Source organism: Strix aluco, chromosome 10 (genome assembly GCF_031877795.1).
Source record: "Strix aluco isolate bStrAlu1 chromosome 10, bStrAlu1.hap1, whole genome shotgun sequence".
Lineage (NCBI taxonomy): Eukaryota > Metazoa > Chordata > Aves > Strigiformes > Strigidae > Strix > Strix aluco.
The window spans coordinates 18,475,716-18,498,443 of NC_133940.1; the positions used below are offsets into that span (position 1 = coordinate 18,475,716).

The window sequence follows — 22,728 nt, forward strand, 5'->3', positions numbered from 1 at the left end:
ATTTTACATCCACCATTAATTGATGGCTTGTAGACTGTATGGAGCCACTTTCTGTATGCGCTCTGTATCCCAGACAGGAGCTGCTGTGGCATTGTTTGGACACAGGTCCCCTCATCAGGCATCAGCACACTGGTTGTGTCCTGCTTGCCCGGCTCCCTGCTATCCACCCCTATGGAGGCACAGCCCAGCCATCCTCCAAAATCCCCCAGTGCTGGGTCGTTAGATGGAGGGGTCAGCAAACATCATTTAGTCTGACACCATGGAAGGAAACTCAGCGAGGTGGCTGTGAGGCCCTATTTATAGGTAGGAAGAGGAAACAGGCATTTTTCTAGGTGGGAATAATCACATGCCCAGGTGGAAGAGCCGGTGTGCATGCCAGGATCTGGGATGGGGCTGTGCCACCTGCGACACACCCCCACTCATCCCCTGCCTGGTTCAGCCCTGGTGAGGCCAAAGCAATCCCACACCCTGTTGTGGGTACCACGCTTCAAGAAGGATGAGGTTGGAGAGAGTCTGGAGTGGAGAGATGGGATGGGAGCTCCAGGGAACACAGGCTGAGAGGGTTGTCCCTCCTCAGATGTGCTCCATGCCTGGTGCCTCAGCCATGGGAAGATTTCAGGGCACAGTTCAGTGTTGGGACATCTAGGTGCTCCAATACGAGGATGGTCTGGTCTCCCAGCACATTGGGAAAGGCTTTGGTCAGCTCCTGAACAGGACCCCCCTGCAGAAAAGCACCAGGAGCGGTGGGATTAACCCACAGCAGGATCCCCGACAGCCTTGGAGGGACAGGGACATGTGGCCGGTGCCACCTCCTGCCACAGCACTGCCCTGGGCCGTGCTCCCACAGGCAGGGGCGCATCGCTTCCCTCGTCACAGGCTCCCTCGCTGCCATGGGTTGCCTTTCCCTCCTTGCATCCTATTGTACTGACTAATCTTGAGTGGAGCCGGCTCGCTGGCCCATGCCGCCCTCACAGCCTCCCTCGCCACAGCCTCCAGGCTCATCTCGTCTCCGCAGTTGGTAGCCCAGTGCGTGGGGTGCAGCGTTGCCTCTCCCCGGCTTTCCAGCAACTTGGATTCCTGGCACCCTTCGCTACTACACACATTGTCCTCTCTGCTTTGGCATTCAACACAGTTGCCACACAGCCAGCCATATGCACACCCACGGCCGCAGAGGAACAGCACATACATACCTACAGGATGGGGATGTGCAGAAAACTTTGACAATCTGTGAGCCGCGGAGAGAGCCAGCAGCACGCGAGCCCCGCCAAGCGAGCGGCCGCTGCCGGCAAGTGCCTGGGGCGCAGAGACACCCCAGCATGCAACCCCATCAGGCACCCTGCTGCCAGGCAGGTGAGTTTGGGGTATCCCCACTCCCCAAATCTCAAGGCTGCCAATGCTGAGCAGTGTTTTGCATCGCTCCCTGAAAGCAAGAGGTGTCAGTGCTCGCTCGGCATGGCACATGCTGGGAGCAGCCTGCTCCGGCTGGGCATGCTGGGGTCAGCCAGGCCTGACCATGAAGTTTTAGCTCTGATTATGTTTCCAAAATCCATGCAACAAAACGCCAGTTAATTGCATAAGGAAGCCAAATGGAGAACTTAATATATACCACGTAACCAAGGGAACGAGCCAACAAAGCAAACGTTCCAGCATCGGAAAATTGAATACCAGTCACTCGCTGACGGCAAAACCTCCCCGCGGCACCCACTGGAGCCACCATGACCCGGCTCTGCCGCAGGCTGTTCCCCCTCTCCTTCGTCGGTGCCTGTGCTCCTCCCCAGCTCCTGTTTGGGGGCTGTCTCAGTGCTACGGGCTTGGTGGGGAGATGCCCAGCTCCATCACCCCTGGGCAGGGAGAGTACACCCCATCCTGCTCCCGCCTCCCCACGTAACGCCTGCAGAGCTGACGGGGGTGTTGGGGGCTAATTAGCTGTTCCCAGCATATCACGATCCTAACACTGTCTGATTTCTCATGGAAAAGAGTAAGGGTATTTTTTTCCAAGCCCTTCCCACGCAGCAAGCCCACCTCAGGGCTCAGGAAGAGGCCCCCTTTGCTGGCCTTCGCTTCCCTTTTGTGTTTTGAGCAGCAGGGAAATAGTTAGCGATGATGACATTTAAATCATCAACAGAAGGCTGCAGAGTTAACACTCATTCGATAAACAGAAGAGCACACACCTTCCAGAGCTACTGCAAGCTGTCTGCAGGCTCTGCCGGCCAACACCGCACCAGCGCACGTGGAATGCGCTTTGCAATTTGCTAGAGAGTCAGGATTTGGTTGTGTGGTTTTTTTTAAAATAAAAAAGGAGGCCAAATTTAGAAGACTAAGATGGGGTTCCTCAATCCCAACCCAAATAGCCCACCAGGCTGCAGGAAGAAATAACCTGCAGGAAGGATAACGCTGCCTGCAGCCACTGTTGGAGCAGGATCTAGCCCATATCTTGTGGTTAGGACACGATGGGGACAGGCACCGGGACCTGGTGGTGGAGCAGCAGTGTACCGACATAAGGAAGAGAGTCTGAAGGCCAGAGGGTCAGCCCTTGGTGGTGCCAGCTGGACCCGGGGCTGAAGGGTGCCTGGCGATGCCCTACACGTGCCCCAGCGAGGGGAAAGGAGAGCAGCCCCACGCCAGGGTAGCGGGTGTGACGGGCACCTCCCCGCTGGCGCAGGCAGCAGTGCTGGCGAGGGAGAGCTCTCGCTGCCTGCACATGGCAGGGGGCCCAGAGAAAATAGGTCACGAGCTCCCTCCCTTCACCTCCCTGCATCCACACATCCTGCCGCAGCACCGAGACCTACCGACTCACTTCCAGCTAACCCCTGGCCTCAACCCCCTTCCATGTGTTGCCCACGGTGTTGGCCTTGTGTACAGAGTAAATAAACACAGTATTTCTGGTCAGCTTTTTGCCAGAGGGCCATGGGGACAAGCCTGCTGAGCTCGGGCAGAGGGAAGGAGTTTGAAGCCTGACAGCCCCAGCACACAGCTGGGAGGGCTCCACAGTCACGCTGTCTGTGGGAACTGGCAGCAGGATGTGCCACTGCCAGCGCTCGGGACCAAAGTGTCAGGGTGGCAGTTTAGTTCTGATTTTTTCTGGTTTTTCAAGCTTACAAGCAAGTTTTGCCCTGCTCAAAGGGACTGGACCGTGGTGGCCATCTCTGCTGCTCCCCACCTGCAGCAACAGTAGCTGAGGACCCTGGCAGCAGAGTCAGCACTGCACAAGGAGGTTGCCTCTGCACTCACCAGTTGTAGAGCCTGGGGGTCCTGTGGCATTTGCTGGCCAGGATCAGACCTGGGAAGCACTTGGCTTCCTCAGACCTGGCTTTTAGAGACTGAGGAGGTCATGGCACTGTGCTGCTGGGTGGTGGGGCACCAAAGGAGGGCTCCAAGGACCCAGGCTATGAAACTTTCAACTCCTCCAGGGCTTTGGAGTGACCTTCCCTGCTCACTTTGGGACTGCCTGGCAGCAGCTGCCATGCACCCTGGGCAGCCAGAAGTTGTTTCAGCTTCAGAGAGGCAGCTCTGAAACACACAGACCCCGTCCACCATGGGAACTGTGCTTTCAATGCTCCATCTCCCTGCTATGGACCTGCTGAGCAAAACACACCAAGGGGTGAAACAGTGAGCCTGGCACGGGTGATCCCCCCTGGCACCTGTCCTTACCCTTCAAGAGATGCTTTTAATACAGCAGGAATTTTATAAGGATTTATTTGGCTTTTTACACCCTAGGGGTGCTGGTCTCTGCACAAGCTGTAGGCACCAGAGCTGAGCCCCAGCCCTGGTGGTGAGTGGGACCTGGTGCTGCAGCTTGTACCTTACAGTGCTGCTGGTGCCACATGCTCTTGGGGATGGAGGTGGGTGGACAGAGAGATTGAAATGTGGAGCAGACTTCTTGATAAACAGCCGGGGCCAAATTCAGCCCAGCAGCTAGTCCGATGTAATCAATGGAGCTAGAACAGGAAGGAACTAGACTACATCCATCTGTTTATCATTAAGGAAAGCATTGAATAGTTAAGTAATTAAAGACTGGAAGATGTGACTTTAACCCTTCCAAATACATACTGTACCAACAGGCTTCAGCTTCTGGGTTTGTAAAAAAATATGTTTCCAGATTTGCCATTTTGGTGTGCCCTTCTGCAGCAAGCCCCTGGTGTGGCTCCTTTGCTGACCTGGAAACTGCCGAACGGGAGGTTTTGGGGTGTTTTCCCTGGAGCCTGAGGAGCCTGGCACCCCAGAGAAGGCAAGGATGGAGCAAAGTTTATTTCTGTGCTAGTATGACACGAAGTAGAAGGCAAGAGGGTTTCTAGGCTGGAGATTGAGAGGAATCCAAGCGAGGGGTCTCCCCTGCCCTGGGCATGGGCTCCTTCGGGCACCCCACAGGCAGCATACGCCTGGCACAGGGCTGGTGGTCCCCGCTCCACCCAGCAGATGACAGCCAGAACCTGCCCCTTCCTTTTGACCACCACAGAGCAGTTCCCCCCCTGACATGTGCTGCTGGGGTTGGATGGATGGGGTAGGTGACTGCCAGCCCCAGGGTGATGCTGGTGCCTGCCAGGGGTGTGGAGCACCCTCAAAACCCATCCTGGGGGTTGCAGGAAGGGAGGTCCCATCCAGCACAGCAAGAAGGAGCAGGGAGAAGGGGTGGACAGGGATATGGAGCTAATGAGGTGGAGGGAGAAGGGTGGGAGGGATATGGAGTAAGGGGAAGCAGCCAGGAGGGCAGGAAAGTGGAGTGCACTGCAGTGGGAGGAGGCTGCTGCTGGCCTCACAGGTGGGCTCCCTGCTGCTGGCTTCTGCAGGGCTCGGGAGCCTGCCTGGGGTGACAGAGCCTGTCCTTGGCCCTTGGGCTCTCCTCTTGCTGCCCTTGAGCACACAGGCAGGGAGGAGGGACAGGCACGGCTGGAGCCTGGCAAAGGATGTGGCACTGGTGGCTGCAATGGTGAGCAGGAAATGTTCCTCCAAGGGAGGGAGGGTTCAAAACTGATGTGAAAGCAGACTTTCTATCCAGGAATACCTCCCTGCCCTGCCCACAGCACACCCCTCACTCGCCTCAGTCCAACCTTGTGGTGTGGCCTTCCCCTCCAGGAGACATCGCCCTTTTTCCAGTTCCCTGTAGAACAGCACCAGCTGGGTGAGCACAGAGAGCAGACTGCAACAGGGCACTGCCCTGCAGCCGGGGTGCCCAGCACGCTGCGAGAAGCCTCCAACCCCACAAACACCCTGCCATGCCATGCTTTTGGAGAAGGAAACCTTTGGGGACAGCAACTCTCTTCTGCCACGTTCATACAAGGCTGCTGGACCCAGGACCACCATGCTGAGAGGCACCATCGTCTTCCTCCCCAATGCCAGGTGGCTTCAGTTCAGCACCTGAGGCATAATTAAACCACAGCCAGGGTTGCAGAGGTCTCAGCTGGGCTTCCCTTTCTTTTTGTAGCCCTGCCCAACCAGCCCAACACAGCTCTGATGCACACTGACCCCACCACTGAGATCTGCAGTTCTTTACAAGGAAGGTTCAACCACCAGAAGTCACCTGCAGCCCTTCACCATGACTCCAAACACAAACCAACCCCAGCTCTGAGTCCTGGTGCCGCTTCATGAGTGTGCAAGGCAGCTGAAATTTGCTGCATCAGAATAAAACCAGGTGCAAAGCGCCCAGCCCTGGCAAGCTGTCAATTCAGCTCCCTTTGGGGAAAAAAAGGGGAGCACCCCACAAGCACGGATCCAGTGCTGCACAGCAGGAATGATTCGCAAATGTTCTGGGAAGGGATGCAGCAGCACGCAAACCCTCTCTGCAACAAACTGAGGAGGATTGTCTTTATACTACGCCAAGAGTGCCAAATGCACTGTGGCTGCAAACACTCCCAGTCACCAAGCACTGCTCAGCTGCTGGCAGCCTTCACTGGGAGAGGAGCAGCATCCGATGGGTCCTGCTGCCCTGAGGACCAGTGGGTGTGATGCCAGTGAGCGCCTGGAGAGTCCTGCCACTCCCCTGAGGGGCCGGGGCTGCCAAAGGGGGCTGAGGCAGTGCAGGAAGGTAAGGGATGCCCCAGCAGAGCCTTGCAGCCACCCTGCATGGGAGGCTGAAGAAATGGCTGTGTGGGTGACCCTGACCGCAGCCAGCCCAGCTCCCCCTGCTCCTGTCACGCCTGCATACCCTGCAGTGTGGCCCTCTGAGTGCCTCCTGCCTTGTACCCTCCCTGTGCTGGAGTTCCCAGCATCGCTTGCTGCTGGCCGTGGCTCTGTGCAGCGTCACCGAGCGCCAGCAAGGTTTGGGGGTGGGACGTGCTGTGGGGACGTGGTGCAGGTCTGCCAGGGGGGGGACCTTGCCAGGGCCTCCTTGGGCTGGAGGAGCCTTTCCTGCACTGTCAAGCAGGGAAAACACACCGCTTGTTCAAAGGAAGCGAAACAAAACCAGGAGACTTACAGAGAGCCCTTGTTCCAGCGAGTCTGTGTTCACGATAATGGGAGCAGGGTTGGCCTGTGAGGAGACAAAAGTGGGATGTCACCGACCTGAGCGATGAACCCAGCCCTTCTCGGTGCACTACCTCTCCCCTGGTCATGCTACCACAGACCCTCCAGTCTGGGCAGAAGGGAGCAATTCAGGAAGGGTTCTGCTCTTGGCTGTTCTCCAGCCCTGGGACACAGCATGGCTCTGGGCATCAGTCTCCTCCTCAGGCCTGGTGTGTTCCAAACACCCCATGGCTTTGGCTGCTGGGAAGGAGACAGGCAAGGCTGGAAACTCTCCCAGCCTCAGGTCAGAATCCCACCAGCACCAAAATTTACTTGAGATCCACGTTACTGAGGAATTAGGAGGAGTAGGGAAGGAAGCTCTTCTGAGGCGGTATATATTGCCAGCAGACCAGCCCTGCAGCCTTCACGCACCTTCCAGCAGCTGCTGCTGCTGCTCCTAAGCACGGGGCCACCATGCCCTGGGAGAGGTGGCAGCGCCTGGCCCCTCATCCTCGTTACTCCTGGGGTGAACCCTCTCCTCGGCAGCCTCGGCTCACCCCCCACACCACCACACGCGCCCCCCCCCTCTTGCAGGGCTCCCCATAAACCTCTCTCCAATCCCCCTCCTCCCGCACGCCGTAGGGGGGTCACAGGCGCAGAGGGCAAGCGCCGGCAGGAGGAGGCGCTCCGGGAGGAGCCTCCCCCGGGAGCGGGGCACGGGGGGAGCCGCCGCCGTGCCGGTGGCCGGAGGGGAGGGAGGGGGCGGGTGGGGTGTCCCGTCCCCCCCCCCCCAGCGGGGTCCCGCCGCGCCGGAGCTGTCCAGCGCCGCAACCTCCTGAAGGCGCCGCGTCCCCCCCCCGCCTCCGCGGGCCGCAGCGCAGCCCCCGCCCCCGGGAGCCAGCCCGGGCCGGGGCAAAGCAGCCGGGAAGGAGGTTTTGTGAGAGGGAGGAGCGGCAAGAAGTGGGAAATTTAAGATTAATGACAAGGCGCGACGTTCCTCGCCGGCACGCGCCAGCAAGGGGTGCGAGCTCTGGGAAGGTCAGGGGTGGGCCGGGATTCACAGCGTCATCCCAAAACTCGATGGAGAACAACAGCCAGAGCGAGACAGGACAGCTGGGAGACGGGAGCTACATGGGGAGGTGAACCCTCTGCCTCAGGGCATCAGAAACATCAGAGTCAGCGTCAGGAGCAAGCAAGTCTATGTGTGGGCTAGTGCAGCAATGAACATGAACTGGCCAGTAACGCGGGGGCTTGGATTGCCCAGCCCAATGGCCTCCGTGAGTCTCTGATATTTTTGCAGGAGCAGGCTACCTCCTCATTGCCCTCCTCTGGGCTTATACACCCACAGCAGAGACCAACCTCCTCACATAACCCAGCGTGGCAGCCCCCACCATCTTCTGTTTTAGTTGATTGTCTTTCTGGACTTTTCAATCTCTTCATTTCATAGGTGGGAGAGCTAGAGGTCAACTGGATTGTGGTTTAAATCTTGCCCTGAAAGGTTCTGCTCTTATATGGATGGAGCAGGAGGTAGTTAATTTGATTTACTCAAATGCTTTCTGATCTTTCCTGCAGCTGTAACTATTGGTTACAAAACCATAGTTTTTATGGCAATTAATTCTCCAGCTCAGGCAAATATGACCACTTCCAAGCACTCCTGCCAAACCCCTCCCACACACATAAGAGAATTGCAATTTTCAGGTCCAATGTCTTGGGATCTCCACGGCCCTGAAGCAATGTTAAACTGGGAATATCCCCTCTCTGGCAGTACACAGTCCTTGTATTTAATCCAGATAATTTGTGAGATAGCATATATTAAACCTGGCACTGGCTTTTATTAGTCCCCAGTGCAATTCTAGGAAGGGATTCCACGTTTCAAGGCAAAAAAGAAGCACTTCTACTGCCAGCAATTAACAAACGATGGATGTTTGAACCTTGATGTGCCAGAGGCCTGCTCTTATTAGATGAGTTTCCAGGAAGGATGCAGAAGAGCCAGCCTAAGTGAATGTAGCCCATCACGTGCCCCATGATTTATGACATGAATTCAACTCCACAAATGATGCTTTGGATCCTTCCTAGGGAGAAGTGCTCTGTATGATAATGTTATAGAGGCTTTCGCAGGTCCAGGCTGAGTCCTCCACTGAGCCCCACTGCAGTCTCTTTGTTGAATTACTAATAGCCCACAAATCATACATCACATTGCCTCGCTCACACAGTGGTGAGCCCTAAGGACAGATTTTGTCTAGCCTGCTCACAGCACACTGAGCATCCTTCGCAGCCATTCCACACTAGTGATTTTTACATCTCAAAATACTGCTAGGAGCACAATTTCCCACTCAGGCTCCAGATGGGACCCTGGAGATGCCGAATGTGAGTGGCTGCTTAAAATAAAGTCACACATGGTCAGGAGAAATTCAGACCAGGAAATTCCCGCTTGCCTCCTGTGGCCAGCTATTCCAGCTACTACAAGAAAGGTGTTTGGACATTAGCTCTGACTTCCACTTGCAAATATTCTAACATTCACACCTTGCCTGTTCTACTGCAGAGTCAGACAAGACCCAGGACTCAGAAATAAGCAGAGGGACTGAAAATGAAAAGCCTCTGCCTTCCTCTGTCAGGCAGGCACATGTACCCAGCCCTCTGCTAGCCAGGGGAGGAGAGAGAATGTCATCATTTTTTGCTGGGCAGCAGGAATGTGCTGGTGAATTAACCATGCCCTCAATTCTATAGGGAGCAGTAAGTAATTTATGCCCTAAGGAGCAGGGGGTTGCTGCATGCAGGGAGGAGAGGGAACAGGGCTGTGCATTCAGGTCACATTCAATGGGGGCTGTCAGATCTCTTCCATCTACACCGCTTCATCACACTATTACTATTTACCAACTCCTCTTTGTGCCTGGGGGGTTTACAAACGGAAAGAGAAGAGGTCCAAGCCCGATAGTGCTCACCCCATGGCAGCAGGACCACTAAAGCTCAGTGGAGCTGGAGATGCCCCGAACTCCCTCTATCAAGCAGAGGTGCAAGGGGCTACACAGATCCTTGGGCTCAGGGCCTGGAGGCTGCGGGGAAAGGAGGAGGCTCAAGGAGGGCCTTGGGGAGCAAGCTGGGGGAGTCACTGCACAGATACAGAGACATTGATCTAGGTGCAAAGTCAGTGAGGCAGAGGACAGCTGTTGGGAAAATCTAGGCAGCAACAGGAGTCAAAGGGAATAGCGATGAAGGGGGATGAGGTTTGAAGGTCAGGATTCAAGAGCTCTTTGGTCTCACGGGGGCTGAGAGAAGCAGAGCCTCACATTCACGTGTGTCAAGGCACTAGCACTCGAGCACCACCCAACAGTCCCGGCGGGAGCCCCAGCCCAGGTGCTAACAGAGGGGAGCCACGACCTGCCCCGTGCAGCCCCCAGAGAGGAGCTGGCTCCCTACAGACGCCCCAAGAGAGCCTACACCCTTCTAGGGGCAGCTGCCTCTATGGCTAAAGCCAGAAGGAGGCTGTGGGTCTGCATGCAGGGCAGGAGGGACATCTCCCTGACAGCCCACAGCCCCCCCAGGCTGGAGCAATTCCACTGCAGCATGCGCAGGGAGCAGCAAGACTGCCAGCAGTGCTCGGACACACCCCGGGCTCAGGATGCAGCCTTTCAGAAACACCTTTAGGTATCTCCTCTGGGCAGTCATGTGAGAGGCACCGCTTCTGTTTGGGCTGTATTTCTAACGGGTAACTGGCCCTGGCAGCCCAGAGGCACTAACACAGTCATCCGGGGGCAGCCAAGACCCAAACATCTACAGGTATCACCCTTCATCTCTGTTTCTATTGTTGTCATCTGCTCGGACAAAGGTAGGAATTGCAAAACATGATGATTTTCCAAAACTTCCAAACAAAAGAAAAGCTGCAATTAAATGCAAAAAGAGGAGGTTCATTAGCTTGCTTCCGAGGGCTTGCCCTGTGGCATTTCCCCAAGGACTGCTCTCAGGGCTGGCACACAGGAGTGAGTGGGGAGATTCTGAACTGAAAGTTCAAGATGTTCTCTCCAGAGCTGAAATCCCAAAGCTTTGCAACAGCTTCACATCCTCCACAGAGCCAGCACGGGGGCCAGCCCACAGAGGTCAGGAATTATGTACCTCCTCCAGACAAAATAAATGTGCTGCAGATGTCCCAGGCCAACAGCAACAGGACTGTACCCACTTATAAACCCATTTCCATCTTAACCAGCAACAGGGCTCAAACAGGAGCCTCCAGAGCTGAAAAATACCAGGCCTAACGCACAGAGCTGGTGTCTGGAGGAGGCCAGTGTGCCCCATGTGTCACACACTGAGAGATGCACAGGACAGGGTGACTATTTGTGATGCTGGGCTAGTGCATAAGAAGCAAAGTACTAACTTAACTCCTTTATTTCTGCAACTTTCTTGGATTGGATCAGAGTGAAAAGTCAATCTGTCATTTAACATCCTTTGCTTTATACCATCTGAGGTAGAACAGTAACACTCAAAAGGAGATGGCTCTGGAGGTCAGTGGAATTCAGTCTTTACATCCTTTTAAAAGCTCTCAGGGGCAGAGGCCAAGCAGGGAGATGCCCAACAGAAGCAACTAAACAGGGTGGACACACTGGGCTGCTTGTAGCCCGGCTCCATCTGCTTTGATTTTTTTTTTTTTTAAAGGGTGTTAAACCATGGAGAAAGCTGTGCATTTATAGTTATGAAAGCAGCTGCTCTGTGGCAGGACCCCAGCTAGCTGTGAACACGCAGGTACTGGCTCAGGGACGCCGAGGAGCAGTGTGATGCCACCACAGCAGCGGGGTCAGCTGTGGGATGCCCGGGCACCAACAGGTTCCTGCTGCCAGGGGGAGCGGGTTCGCACCAAGCTAATGAATTAATTTCACAGGAGCAAGCCCAGGTCCTGCCGGCGCAGCACACATGGCAAGCCCACGCTCACCGCCACTCACCCTGATAAACACCGACACGCTCATCTGCTTCGCGCCAGACTTCCCCGCCCTTCGCACAGACGCTGGTTTTCCCAATGCTGGGGCTGCCTCCTGCACCAATCCAGAGCCCAACACTTAGCTGCAAAAAACATCACCTCCCAAAGTACCTGAGATGACACAGCTCCTCCACAGCAACCTGTGGGGAGTTCTGAGGTCGAGGCAGGACAGAAAGCTGCTCCCGAGGCTCCCTGTGCCGGAGGTGAGGGAGGGGATGAGCCTGGAGGTGCTAACACCACACCTCTAGGCTGCTCTAACTCCCTCCCCGATACCTGCATGCCTACAGACCCCCTCAGCCTTTACCGTGCCCAGGAAAGTCACCTCACAGTCACCTCACAGATGTCCTGTTCAGAAATGATGCACAGCACATGCCAGACCTGGCTCCCAGCTGGCCCACAAGATGTAGGGCTTTTCCTACATCTCAATACCAAATCCATGCTTTGGCCCTCCTAGCCCTTCACTTCTCAAGGGGAGAGGTACCACACTGCTGCCAGAGGCCGGTCCTCTTCTCACAGCTCCCTGTGCTCATCTCTTTTTGCCTTCACAAACTGTCTACACAGTGGCCAGAGCTGAAGGTGCTCGGAGGCGTCAGAGGGCTGCAGAGCCCTGAGGGAGAGTTGCATCCCTCAGGGCTCCCACGGGGTGGGACAAGGAAAGGGAGCAAAAGAAAATGGAGGCTGGAAACATCTGAAGGCTGAAGAATTTCAGGGCCAGAGATGAGTCTCCCTTCCCTTTAACAGGGCTGGACAAAATAACTCTCTTTTGGAATTTTTTTCTCACTCACTGCAAGAGCAACCTGTTGCCTGACACTGTTTGGGCAGGGGGAGGCACATACCACCCAACAGTGTGCCTGCACGAAGGGGAGAGACAGGCTGAGCCTGACCCCATGCCCTTCTGCACAGCTCGAAATGTGGCATAAACAACGTAAGAAACGATGCCAGGATCGACTATGGAGCTTGCGGGTGCCCAGACACCCTGTGTCAGTCCTGGCTAGCCAGGCACCAGCTGCTGCCCTTGCCCTCATGCTTTGCTCCCAGCCAGCATGGTGGCCCACGGGCGAGAGCAGCCCTCCTCTCCAGGCTGCCTCTGGGAGATACCAGAGCTGGACCGTTTTGGTGGCGTGAGCAGGCTCCAGGGTCATGGCAGCAGAGCCCCTGCCCAACAGCTGCGCCTCGGCTCCGGCTCAAAGCACTGCGGCCATCCGGAAATGGGGAACACAGGACTTGAAAGGTCCCTGGTCACAAGGATCTTTGGCAAAGCTGCTGAAGTGCCCAAAGTGTAACACGAACACAAGCAGCTACTGTGGGTTTAATCTTTGTTTTGGTTCCTTTTTTTTTTTTTTAAAGAGTAAGCTTAAATAGGGACTGGAAAAAGCCTTCACTCAGCGGGGAAGGAAGAAAGCTTCCCCAAACAGAAGCTCTGTGGAGTCTAAGTTTCCATTTAGAAACCATTAAGGCCAGCGTGTTCATACTTGAAAGTTAGACATCCTGTTCCAGGCTCAGCCCGCTAAAATAAGTGACCCAATTTGCAGAGGTGCTGGGCTCCAATAGCTTCCCTCTGACCTGGCGGTACCAAATAAAATTGACTCAATTCCTTTTTTCACAAGAAGAGTTATTATCATCTGAAAGATTCACGTGCTTTTTTCCCCCCCTCTCAAATAAATACATATGTACAGGGACAAAAAAAAAAAAAAAAGACTGAATAAGGGACAGAGTTAAAATAAAGATTTCTTTGGTCCCTGGGATTCAAATATCCTGTTTTCTTCTCTTCAGTAAGTTTTAGTGCATACCTAGTTATAAAGTGTTCAGAAATGTGTTTCTGTGGGACAAAAGCAAACCAAGGTCCATCAACAGAGCCTCAAACTAAATTCCAGCTAACACAAAAGTGAAAAGAGGGTATTTAGGGCCTGGTCCCGGGTGCTCTGACGCACCCTGAATCCCCAAAAATAATTACATCCTCTGAGCAGTCCTTCAGCAAGCCCCATCCACGTGAGCTTCTGCAGACTAAACTGTGAACTTAATTTCAAATGCAGGTATTCTGAACTTGTTAAATGCTGTATTAAAAGTTTTCATCTCCAAGCTCCTGATATATGTTCATAGCATATTGTTGGATTTGCAATGAGGGCCCTTGAGGGATCCCCGTATCATCCCATCTCTGCATGTGTTAAAACCAGCTGTGAGCATTAAACACAGCCCATTGCACCCGCAGCACTGGCACGACCTTACAGCAAGGGCTACACCCCTCTCCAAATCACAGCTGCGATGCTGAGCCAGAGACGCACCATCCCTCCCGCCAGCGCACAGGGTTTGGGATGGCAGGCAGAGCCCCTTGCCCCAACCACACCGAGCTCCTTGTGCCCCATCACAGACCAGTGCTGGATCTGCTCTCCCCCGGAACCCAGAGGCCATGGTCCCCTTGGAGAGCATCCTGCATGGGGCTGCACACCACAGGTGCCCAGCACATAGCTACAGCCGCAGCTGATTATGACCTGATTAGTCTTAATGACTTCCTCTCTCTAAATGAGCATTCACAGCTAAGGAAGGAGCAGAAGCTCCTCTCCTCCCATCACAGCATACAACACGCTGAGGGGCTTACCCAAACAAGGCAGCTCTCCAGGGATGGCAACAGCTTCTGCTTTGCTTCCACCTCCCACCCACCTCCACACCCAGGGTACCCAGATGGGACCTCTGGTATGGCCGTCCCCGGGTTTCCCTCTCAGACAACCCCTTCTGGGACCTTCCTCCCTTGAGCACACCCTGAGGACGGACAGCAGATCCCTGCCAAATCCCTGGCACTGGTCAGGACTGAGCTCAGGCAGGTCCCAGCCATGTAACACCCAAAACCATGGGGGAAGAGCCAGGTGGAAAGTGCAGCCATAGGGGCACAGGGAGCATCCCTCCAGCCAGGGCAAGGGCAGGTGCTGCCGTGGTGAAGGCTGAAGGTCTTCCCACCACCCCCAGGTTCTTCACGAGGAGCCACCTCCTTCACATTGGCTACACTCCTGCTGAAACCTGCCCATGCCTGGCCCTGGCTGCCTCACCAATGCGCTCTCCTCCTCTGGCAATGTGGCAGGCCCACATCCTCCCATTTTTGGCGGGTACCTTCCTCTTCTTCCACATGTAGCACTAATCAGGTCTCTCCCACCTATGTGGCTTCAGACACTGCCTTTACAACAGCGGCTACATCTCTACTACAGCCAGTTTGGACACCAGCTTCAGTGACTCTCCCAGCACCGCTCCCAGGGCCCCTCTGGCAGCTCAACACCCCAAAACCAGCAGTGGGGTGCACCTCCAGGGCTGCAGTCTGAACATCTGGGCTGGCTGGCAGGCAGTGGTTGGTAATCTGGCAGGAGAGGAGCTAAGCTCAGTTCTTCAATTCCCCTCTCTAATTCTAACATTATCCCTTACCATATTAATGGGATGTATCAGAAGGGTCAGCAAGCACAAGTGCACAGCCCCTGTCTGAGGGACTCAAGGGAAGCAGGGAAAAAAATCTTACAGGTGAATAAAGAAACCAGGGAGACAAATGTCCTCAGCTGTTTGCTCCTAAATGAACTCAGTATGTTTTGGGAAGGAGCACTGAGAACATCTGACCCTCCTCAGCCCTGTCCAGGGGATGGGTGACAGCAGGACATATGATGCTCTGGGGTGGGCAAGGGGAACCGGCTCAGCCAGTATCTGGGTGTTAAGCCATAAGTTTCCCCAGGAGACACACAGAGAGGGGGAATGACTTTATAAAACACTAACTGGGCCTTGGTTCCAGCTGGGCAGCAGGAAATGAAGGTCAAGACCATCAGAAATATCAGCTGCCTCCCAAGTACATGGGGCAAGGGGCCGAGGGCGGGTGCAAGGCTGGATTTGGGGGAAGGAGAGCAGCTTAGCGCCTGGTTATAGCAGCTCAACTGGGTGATGACAGCAGGATCACCAGACGGAGATGCCCAAGAAACAAGCTGAGAGGTGAAATCAGATGGAAGGAGATATATTAGGAACAGACACGCAGATTTACACATCGTGAGTGAGGAGGTGACAAACAGGTCTGTGGGATGGAAATCAAACTCTCACAACGAGGGAGTGGAGTGTGATGAGGAGTGGTGGAGAGGGAAGACCCTCCCGGGACTCCGGCTGGCGGAAGGATACACTGGAAGAGATGCTGGAGCTGGAGGGAGGGCAGGGGGACCACCAGTGACTGCAGAGCAGGGGCCAAGCAGACGGATGGGGTCAGGAACAGACAAGCACTGTGTTCAGAGACAGAGCCAGACGCTAAGGGCAAGTTTCACTACAGTTGTATCTACATTTAGGTTGCCAAAAATACCTTTCACAGATTGGCTGTCTTTAATTAAAAGGATGTCTCCTGTGCTCCTGGCACGATGCAGAGCTCGTCCTGCCATGCGGGGCTGTGTGGATGCTCTGCGGGGGAGCTTTCCCATGGGGCGGCTCCTCTCTGCCCGTATCCTACTGCGCCCTGTCAGCGCTGGGCAGGTCAGGCAGCTGTGCTTCCCCTAAATTCCCTTCCACAGCACAGGCACAGAGCAAAGGAGGAAAACTTCACCCCCTTCCTGTTTTGGCTTCTTCCCTCCAAACGCAGAGAACGCCTTCCTCCTCTCTCCTCCTCCACCTTTCAGTGCAAAGATTTAGCTAATTTCTTCTATGAATAGCACAGAAGTAGCCATAGCAACATCACCCTGCCAACCTCACCACCTCCACTGCCTCCGTGTCCCCGGCACCCTGTTCCTCTCACCCTCCCTCGCACCTCCCCAGGGAACATCTGGGGCTTCAGCCATTTCCCACGAAGCAACCTGCATTCGGCTTCCCGCCTGCCCCCTCGGTGCTCCCTCTGCTTCCTTCCAGCCGTGCCTGCCCAATGCTCAGAAACTCAGCCCAGACTCCCATGACCTCCCCCAAGGCTCTTTCCTCCCCCTGCCACTTATGCCCCAAGAGCCAGGAGCCCCAAATCCAGCAGCATCTGAAGGGTCGGCAAAGGCTGCTGCTTCTGCCAAGATATGTCAGCCTGTGCCCACCTAACCCAGGTAATTCCCCAGTGCACGGGAGGAACTATAACAAGCAATGTTTGTGCGTGGAAAATCACCGCCTTCAGTGAAACACTCACTGATGAAGACAGGCAGGGACGACTTGTCCCCCTCCTCCACCAGCCTGGCCATGAAACGCCTCTATCAGGGAGAGGGGGCACCACACAAGCCTGGCATGCTCCAGGCACTTGCAGGTGATCAGGGACTCATTGCAATGCTGCTCTAATCCCCCTCTGCATCCTCCTGACCCCCCAAGAGGGAGAAAGGGGTCACAGGAAGGGGGGGGCACAGCAGGACACTGCATTTCTGGCCAAGCAGGGCCAGCAAACCTGAGGCAGCCCCAGTGTTGGAGGGCACTTCCCAACCACATGCCAGGTCTCTGCACTGCCCTGGGCCCCTTCCCCATCCAGGAGAGGAGGTGCCCATGCCCCAGCCACCCCAAATGCACATGAACATGCTGGTGAGACCCTTGGGAGCCTCATGGGGGGCCCTGCTCTGGCCACCCTGGCTGGCACCAGGGACCTTAGGGTGAACTAAGCCCCAAGGCTGGATCTTCCCTGCGGAAAGGAAAGGTGTCAGCTGCTGCCAGACCCTCAGCGCAGGCAGTGCCGGAAAAGGGGCTCAGGCATGGCCGGGCAGCTCAGCGCTCCTCTCCTGAGAGCCCGTGGGCGTCACTGTGCAGGGGAGAGGAGGGGTTTGAGCGCTCTGCTCCTCTAGTGCTGCACATAAGCGATGCTTCCCTGGATCGCGCTGCCATTCCTCCCCCAAAGCCGGGAGTCCTCCTCTCACCCCAGTCTGGCAGGGGAGGACTCGAGTTCTCCACCAGAAAGGGAGGGGGGACGAGGAGGACGCAGGGCCAGCTGGAGGGACGGTGATGGGAACAATGGAGGACAGCAATGACAGCAAGCGCAGGGAGTGGGGACTAATGAACAGGGAACATGGATAGATAAGGGAGGAGAAACAGAACAGATCTCAGAGGGGGGAAGAAAAGCAAAGCAAAAAGAAATGAGAAACCCAGAGCTCTGAGATTTCCTCCCTCCCTAAGGTCAGGATTAGGGGTTCTCAGTTACTGGCATTGCCTGAGCAAGCTAATTTGTGTCCTAGAGAAGGGGAGAGGCAGGAGGAGAGAACCGACAGGGCACTGGAGGTGGGAGGAGGTGCAGGTTGACGTTGGGACCATGCCGTGCGTTGGGCAGCACGTGTGGGCACGTCTCACATGCCGCGGAGATGCGCACAGGGTCTCCGAGTATGCATGATGTCAGAGAACATACACCACCATATGCAACCGTGAGCACGTTTCCGATGTCAGAGCATCTGCGCACGCGACCGCGCCAGCGCACGCAGGCGGTGCACGCTCTCCTCTGCTTGCGTGAAGAAGCAGAGGGAGAAAAAAAGGCTTAAATAAGAGGTGGCTCCCCAGGAGGTGAACAGATCCCTGCTTTCCCGGGGAAGCCTCCTGGCCCGCACACCCCTTCCCACCTCTGCTGCTGGAAGTGCTTCCAGGGACCGGGAGCTCATTTAAAGGGGCAGCCCTGAAAAATGGCAGGCCCCCCCCTCCCCCCCTCTAGCCGAGGCTCTTGAGGACATGGAGGCTGTCTCCTCAGCTCCTGCAAAGGAGCCCAGCTTTGCATCCACCAAATCTACCCAGAGCCCAACATCTCCCAGCCTCCCAGAGCCAAACCCGTCTGCCTGGGCAAAAGCCATACCCAGCTGTTTCCATTTTACCACCTTTAGTCCCTCTACCCACCACCGGACTGGGAAGAACATGGATTCCTGACGGCTCAGGCACTTTGCACCCTCAGATCAGAAGGGGAGCATTGCTGAGGAATTTGCTGCAAGGCTTTACTCATTGCATACATTTGCTACACACCAGGGAGCAATCCTGCCTGCTCTGACACAGGCAGTGCACATACCACACACGTCATATTCTACATGCAGACCCCGCTATGCTCATGTAGCTTCATACACCAGCATCCTCTGTCACTTGCAATGCTGCGAGGAGCTTTTGATTATTTTTTTTTTTTCCTTCCGAAAGGCTAAGGCCGAGCAGAGATTCCCAACGTGGACTTTCAGAGCAGCCCAAACCCCAGGGCTCCGTGGCAGCACCACAAAGAGACAATGATTTCTCTCCCACCATTGCAAAAACATGAAAGGCTCCCCTGCCCAGCCTACCATGGCAGCAATGCAGCTGGCATTGCTTCCTTTCCAGTCTGCTTGCAACCGTCTTACCAGGAACCCTGGGCCGGACCTTTCACGCAAGCAGGAGTGAAAAGGAGGGAGAAGACATGCTTCAGTACCCTGCTCCTACCCAGCTCACTGCTCTGGATGGAGGGAAGAAAAGAGATAGCGAAGGAAAGATGGAAGAATGCTTGCCAGGAATCAGCAGGCAAGAGAAAGAGCCGAGGCTGATTTTGATGCGCAGAGTGGCAGAGAAAAGAGACAGAAAGCAGGACCAGGCTGATAGGAAGGTGGCTGGGGTTTTGGGTGCTTTCTGTAAGCATCATCTGAGCATATCAGCTTTGAATCTAATTATTTCAACCAGAGATACAGACTGAGACAGTAATGAAGAAAAAAAACAGGGGAAGGGAAGAAGAGGGTTGTGTTTTCCGAGGGGAAAGGAGGAGAGAATTCCTTCCCATTGATTCCCGTGTGTGTCTGCCTGCTACAGTGTCTTGAAATAATAATTAGAAGGATCAATAAGAAATCATGTGAGGTTTGAAGGTAATGAATGAAAGAGGCAGAAGCAGCAAATTGAAATGCCTTTCTCTAAAGCAGGGTAAATTGTTTTTCAGGCAGGGTCTAGCCTCCATTTTAATGCTTTGCAAACAGATCCAACCATTTTCTAAGCTGGCTTGTGGGTTCAAAATAAGACTGGTCTCTCCATTTAGGGGAGAAAGAGAGGCACAGCCTGAGAATGGGTCCTGAAGGAGAACACTAATAAAATGAATGTGTGTGGGAAGAAATGGAGGCAGTGAAATGGGGCAGAATGCACACAGCACGCCAGCAACCAGAGCAGGGTTACGTAATAATCTCGGGGATCAGGGACGTAGCAGCAGAGCAAGGAAACCACAACTCAATGGAGAGCGGGTGCCACTTCGGGAGCGCTGGCAAGCGGCACCACGAGCCCACGAGGCTGCCCGGCAGGCAGCACGCCCCACGCCTGCTAAACACAGCACGATGACACCTTGACACTGCTGGGGCTTCAGGCAACAGCATCGTTAAGTGGTGAGGACCTCGGGTGGGGTGTCCGAAAAACATCGCACCCGACGCCCGCCTCGTGCCAAGCAAGACCCAGCTGGCCCAGCTTGGCCCCGGGGAGGCTGCTCTGATGCAGAGCTCCTACGCTGGGCAGGACCACGGCAGCCAGCCCGAGCAACGGCAACGCCAACCTGAGCCACACCAGCAGCCAGCCTGAGCGAGGACGATGGCCAACCACGACAACGCCAGCATCCGCCCCGGCCGCCCGCAACACCCCAGGGGTGACGCTGCACCCCGCCGCGACCCCGCCACTGTCCCCGGGTTACCCGCCATCATGCACCCACCCCGTCCCATCCCATCCCGCACCGGGGAGCCGCTCCCCGGGGCTGGCCCGTACCTGCTCGTACCAGTCGCGGCTCGAACACGTGCACTCGGGCCACCAGCCCGGGCCGCTCCCGTTCACCTTGGGCGCGCTCTTCCCCGGTGGAGGCGGCGGCGGCGGCTTCAGCGCGGCGGGGTCGCGGGTGGGGGGCCCCAGCTTGGCCTTGCCACGGGCGGCGGGCGCGGCCCCCCCGGGCGCGGGCAGGGTCTGCGAGCCGTACCCGCCGTAGCCGTACTGCTCGTGCTGCCACTCGCCGTAGGAAGGGGGCTCCATGCGCCGCAGGGCCGCCATCCGCGTCACCTCGTAGCACTCGGGGCACTTGCAGCAGTGGTGGTGCTTGTGCATCGCTGCCCTCACACCATAGAGCCGGCAGGGAGGGAGGGAGGGAGGGAGGGAGGGAGGCGGCGCGGAGGGAGGGAGGGATGCTGGGGGGGGGCGGCAGCGGCCCCCGCCCCGCGCAAGGCGCGCCTGCCGCCTCCTCGCCCGCTCGGCGCCCCCGGCCCCGAGGGGAGGGGGGTGGGGGGGGAGCGGGAGGGGGGGCGGAGGCGGGAGGGGGGTTACAGCGCGGTGATCTCGGCGGGGACGCGCCGCGGCATCGCTCGTGGCGCCGCTCAGTCCCGGGGCCGCTCCCGGCGCGGGGCGCGGGGCAGCGGCTCCGCCCCGCTCCGCTGCATCGGGGAGCCCAGCCCGGTCGGGCTCGGCTGGGCTCGGCTTAACCCGGTCCGGCGCGGCTCGGGAGCACGGCACCTGCGGCGGCGCGAAGCATCCCCCGCCTCCCCCCTCCCCCCTCCCCCGCGGCCAATCCGCGCCGGCGGAGCCTCCGCGCCCCGCCCCGGCTATGAGCGCGGGGGGCCGGGGGGGCGCCGCGGCCGCGTTTGCCCCCACAGGACGGGGCCAAAACCCGCCTGTGAGCAGCGGGGCCGGGGGAGCGCCCGCGCTGCCCCCCCACCCCCGAGGGACAGAAGCCCTCCGGTCACCGGCCTCACCCATCCCCGGGGCTGCCCTCACCGCGTCCCCATTCCCCAGAGGCACCGGGCAGCTCTTGTGCAGCTCGGTTCCTCTCGCCCCAGCACGGTGGTGGGCGGCCCGGCCAGCTTTGTGGTTGACACCAGGAGGAGTTCACTTTCACATCAGCCGTGGTCCGCACTGGAGTATGAAATGTTTTTTCCAGACCTGAACCACGGTCGCTAGCCCGGCAGCAGCATCTCTGTTGCATCCCCAAGTCAGCTCTCACCCTGCTTTGCTGGGAATGTTACCATGCACCCCAGCACAGCACCCTGGGGATGCTGCCATTGCCCGGTGAGCCACGGGTGCATTGGGGGTGTAGAAACCCCCAGGAGCTTTGCTGGGCCTTCCACCTGCTGCCATCAGAGGATGGCAAAAGCAGAGCAGAAATGCCCGTTGGTGCAGCAGGGCAAGGGCACTGCTCCCAGTGCAGCTTGGGCAGCCCCTCACCTCTTGCACAGAAGTGCCAGACTGGAAGTTCAGAAGAGAGTCCCCCAGAGAAATTGAAGGGTAGAAAGAAAAACCATTACAAAAAACCCACATCTGACCAGTTAGAACCTGAACCTGGCCTCCTAATGCTTAAGGGTTGTAATAAACGCTAGGGTGGGTGAAGAGTTATTTGAAGAAATGGTACATAAATATGTAGAAGAGCAATGAAAAGTGTGCAGTAGGGCTCCCGCAGGATACGGGTAAAGGAATGAGACAGAAGCAGGAGGGGGGGGCACAAGCTGAGCCACAGGACATGGTGGTTCAACGCCCTAATTCAGGCTGCAAGATCTGTAGGCTCCTACTGACCTCATGCAGCCAGTGCACGCAGGTCCCAAGCAGGGCTGTAGGAGGAGGAAGCGCATGACGCCCAGTTGGACAAATGCCCCTGCCCACTCCTTGTTTCTTTAGCTCTTTAAACTGCAATAAAAAATTACTTCTGCACTTGACCACCGCAGACAGGTGCTCCTGCAGTGTTTGCTCACAAGAGGTCAAGTGAAACGGTTGCTTCTGGGCGAAGGCGAGGGGGCAGAAGACACTCAGCAATCAGGATCCACGTTGTCCTCAAGCCCCATGGTCCCCACTGCATGGTGCAGAGCCTGTCCTCTCCACTCATTGCCTCTGGGCTGCCTAGGTTACCTTCATCGCAGGATGGATGCTACGATCATGTGCTGTTCCATGCTTAATGCCATGGAGCAGTGTTGTGGCTCAGACACATTACACTGAAATTTCCCCAGCTGCAAGTTTAGGACAGTCATAATGCTCCTGGACAAACAAGTTTAGAGAGCCTGTCCCCACCACGCTGGCCTCGAGCAGCCGAGCACAGCACTGCTGCTGAGCCCCCAGAAACAGCTCTGCAGGTGAGCCTCACCCTGCTGCTCCCAGAGGCTCTCGCTGACCAACAGTCAGTTATGGGACCTGGGTGCACTGTGGCACTGGCCCAAAGACCCAGAGATGCAGCACGATGAAGCTAACGGCTGCATGTAAGAAAGTGTTTCTAGCCTGCAGAGCTCAGTCACAGGACACTGAAGACCCCAGGAGCTCACTAAGGCAAGGAATGACTGGATGCCTGCATGCAAAGCAAGCTTGTTCAGAGTTATTTTAATCAATGAAAAACTGTGTTCGTGTGCATGGAAGGAAAGCATGCAGTGTTGGCATTAACAGAGAACTTTACACTTCAGGCTTTAAGAAATTAGGATCATCTTCACATCTTCTACTGCTCCTTG

General features: G+C 56.3%; 1 protein-coding gene across 8 annotated transcripts in view; it reads right to left on the reverse strand.

Annotated features, from left to right (window-relative positions):
* The window catches only part of DLG3 (discs large MAGUK scaffold protein 3), a 78,829-nt gene that overhangs the window by 32,630 nt on the left and 23,471 nt on the right, over positions 1–22,728 (reverse strand). For 4 of the 8 annotated variants that reach the window (XM_074835606.1, XM_074835605.1, XM_074835607.1 and 1 more), the window contains one exon: positions 6,413–6,466. In XM_074835606.1, coding sequence (XP_074691707.1) covers positions 6,413–6,466 — 54 coding nt within the window. Of the gene's footprint in view, positions 1–6,412; positions 6,467–20,026; positions 20,728–22,728 lie in introns of those variants that run through there. The other 4 variants (XM_074835609.1, XM_074835608.1, XM_074835611.1 and 1 more) reach the window with 2 other exon arrangements.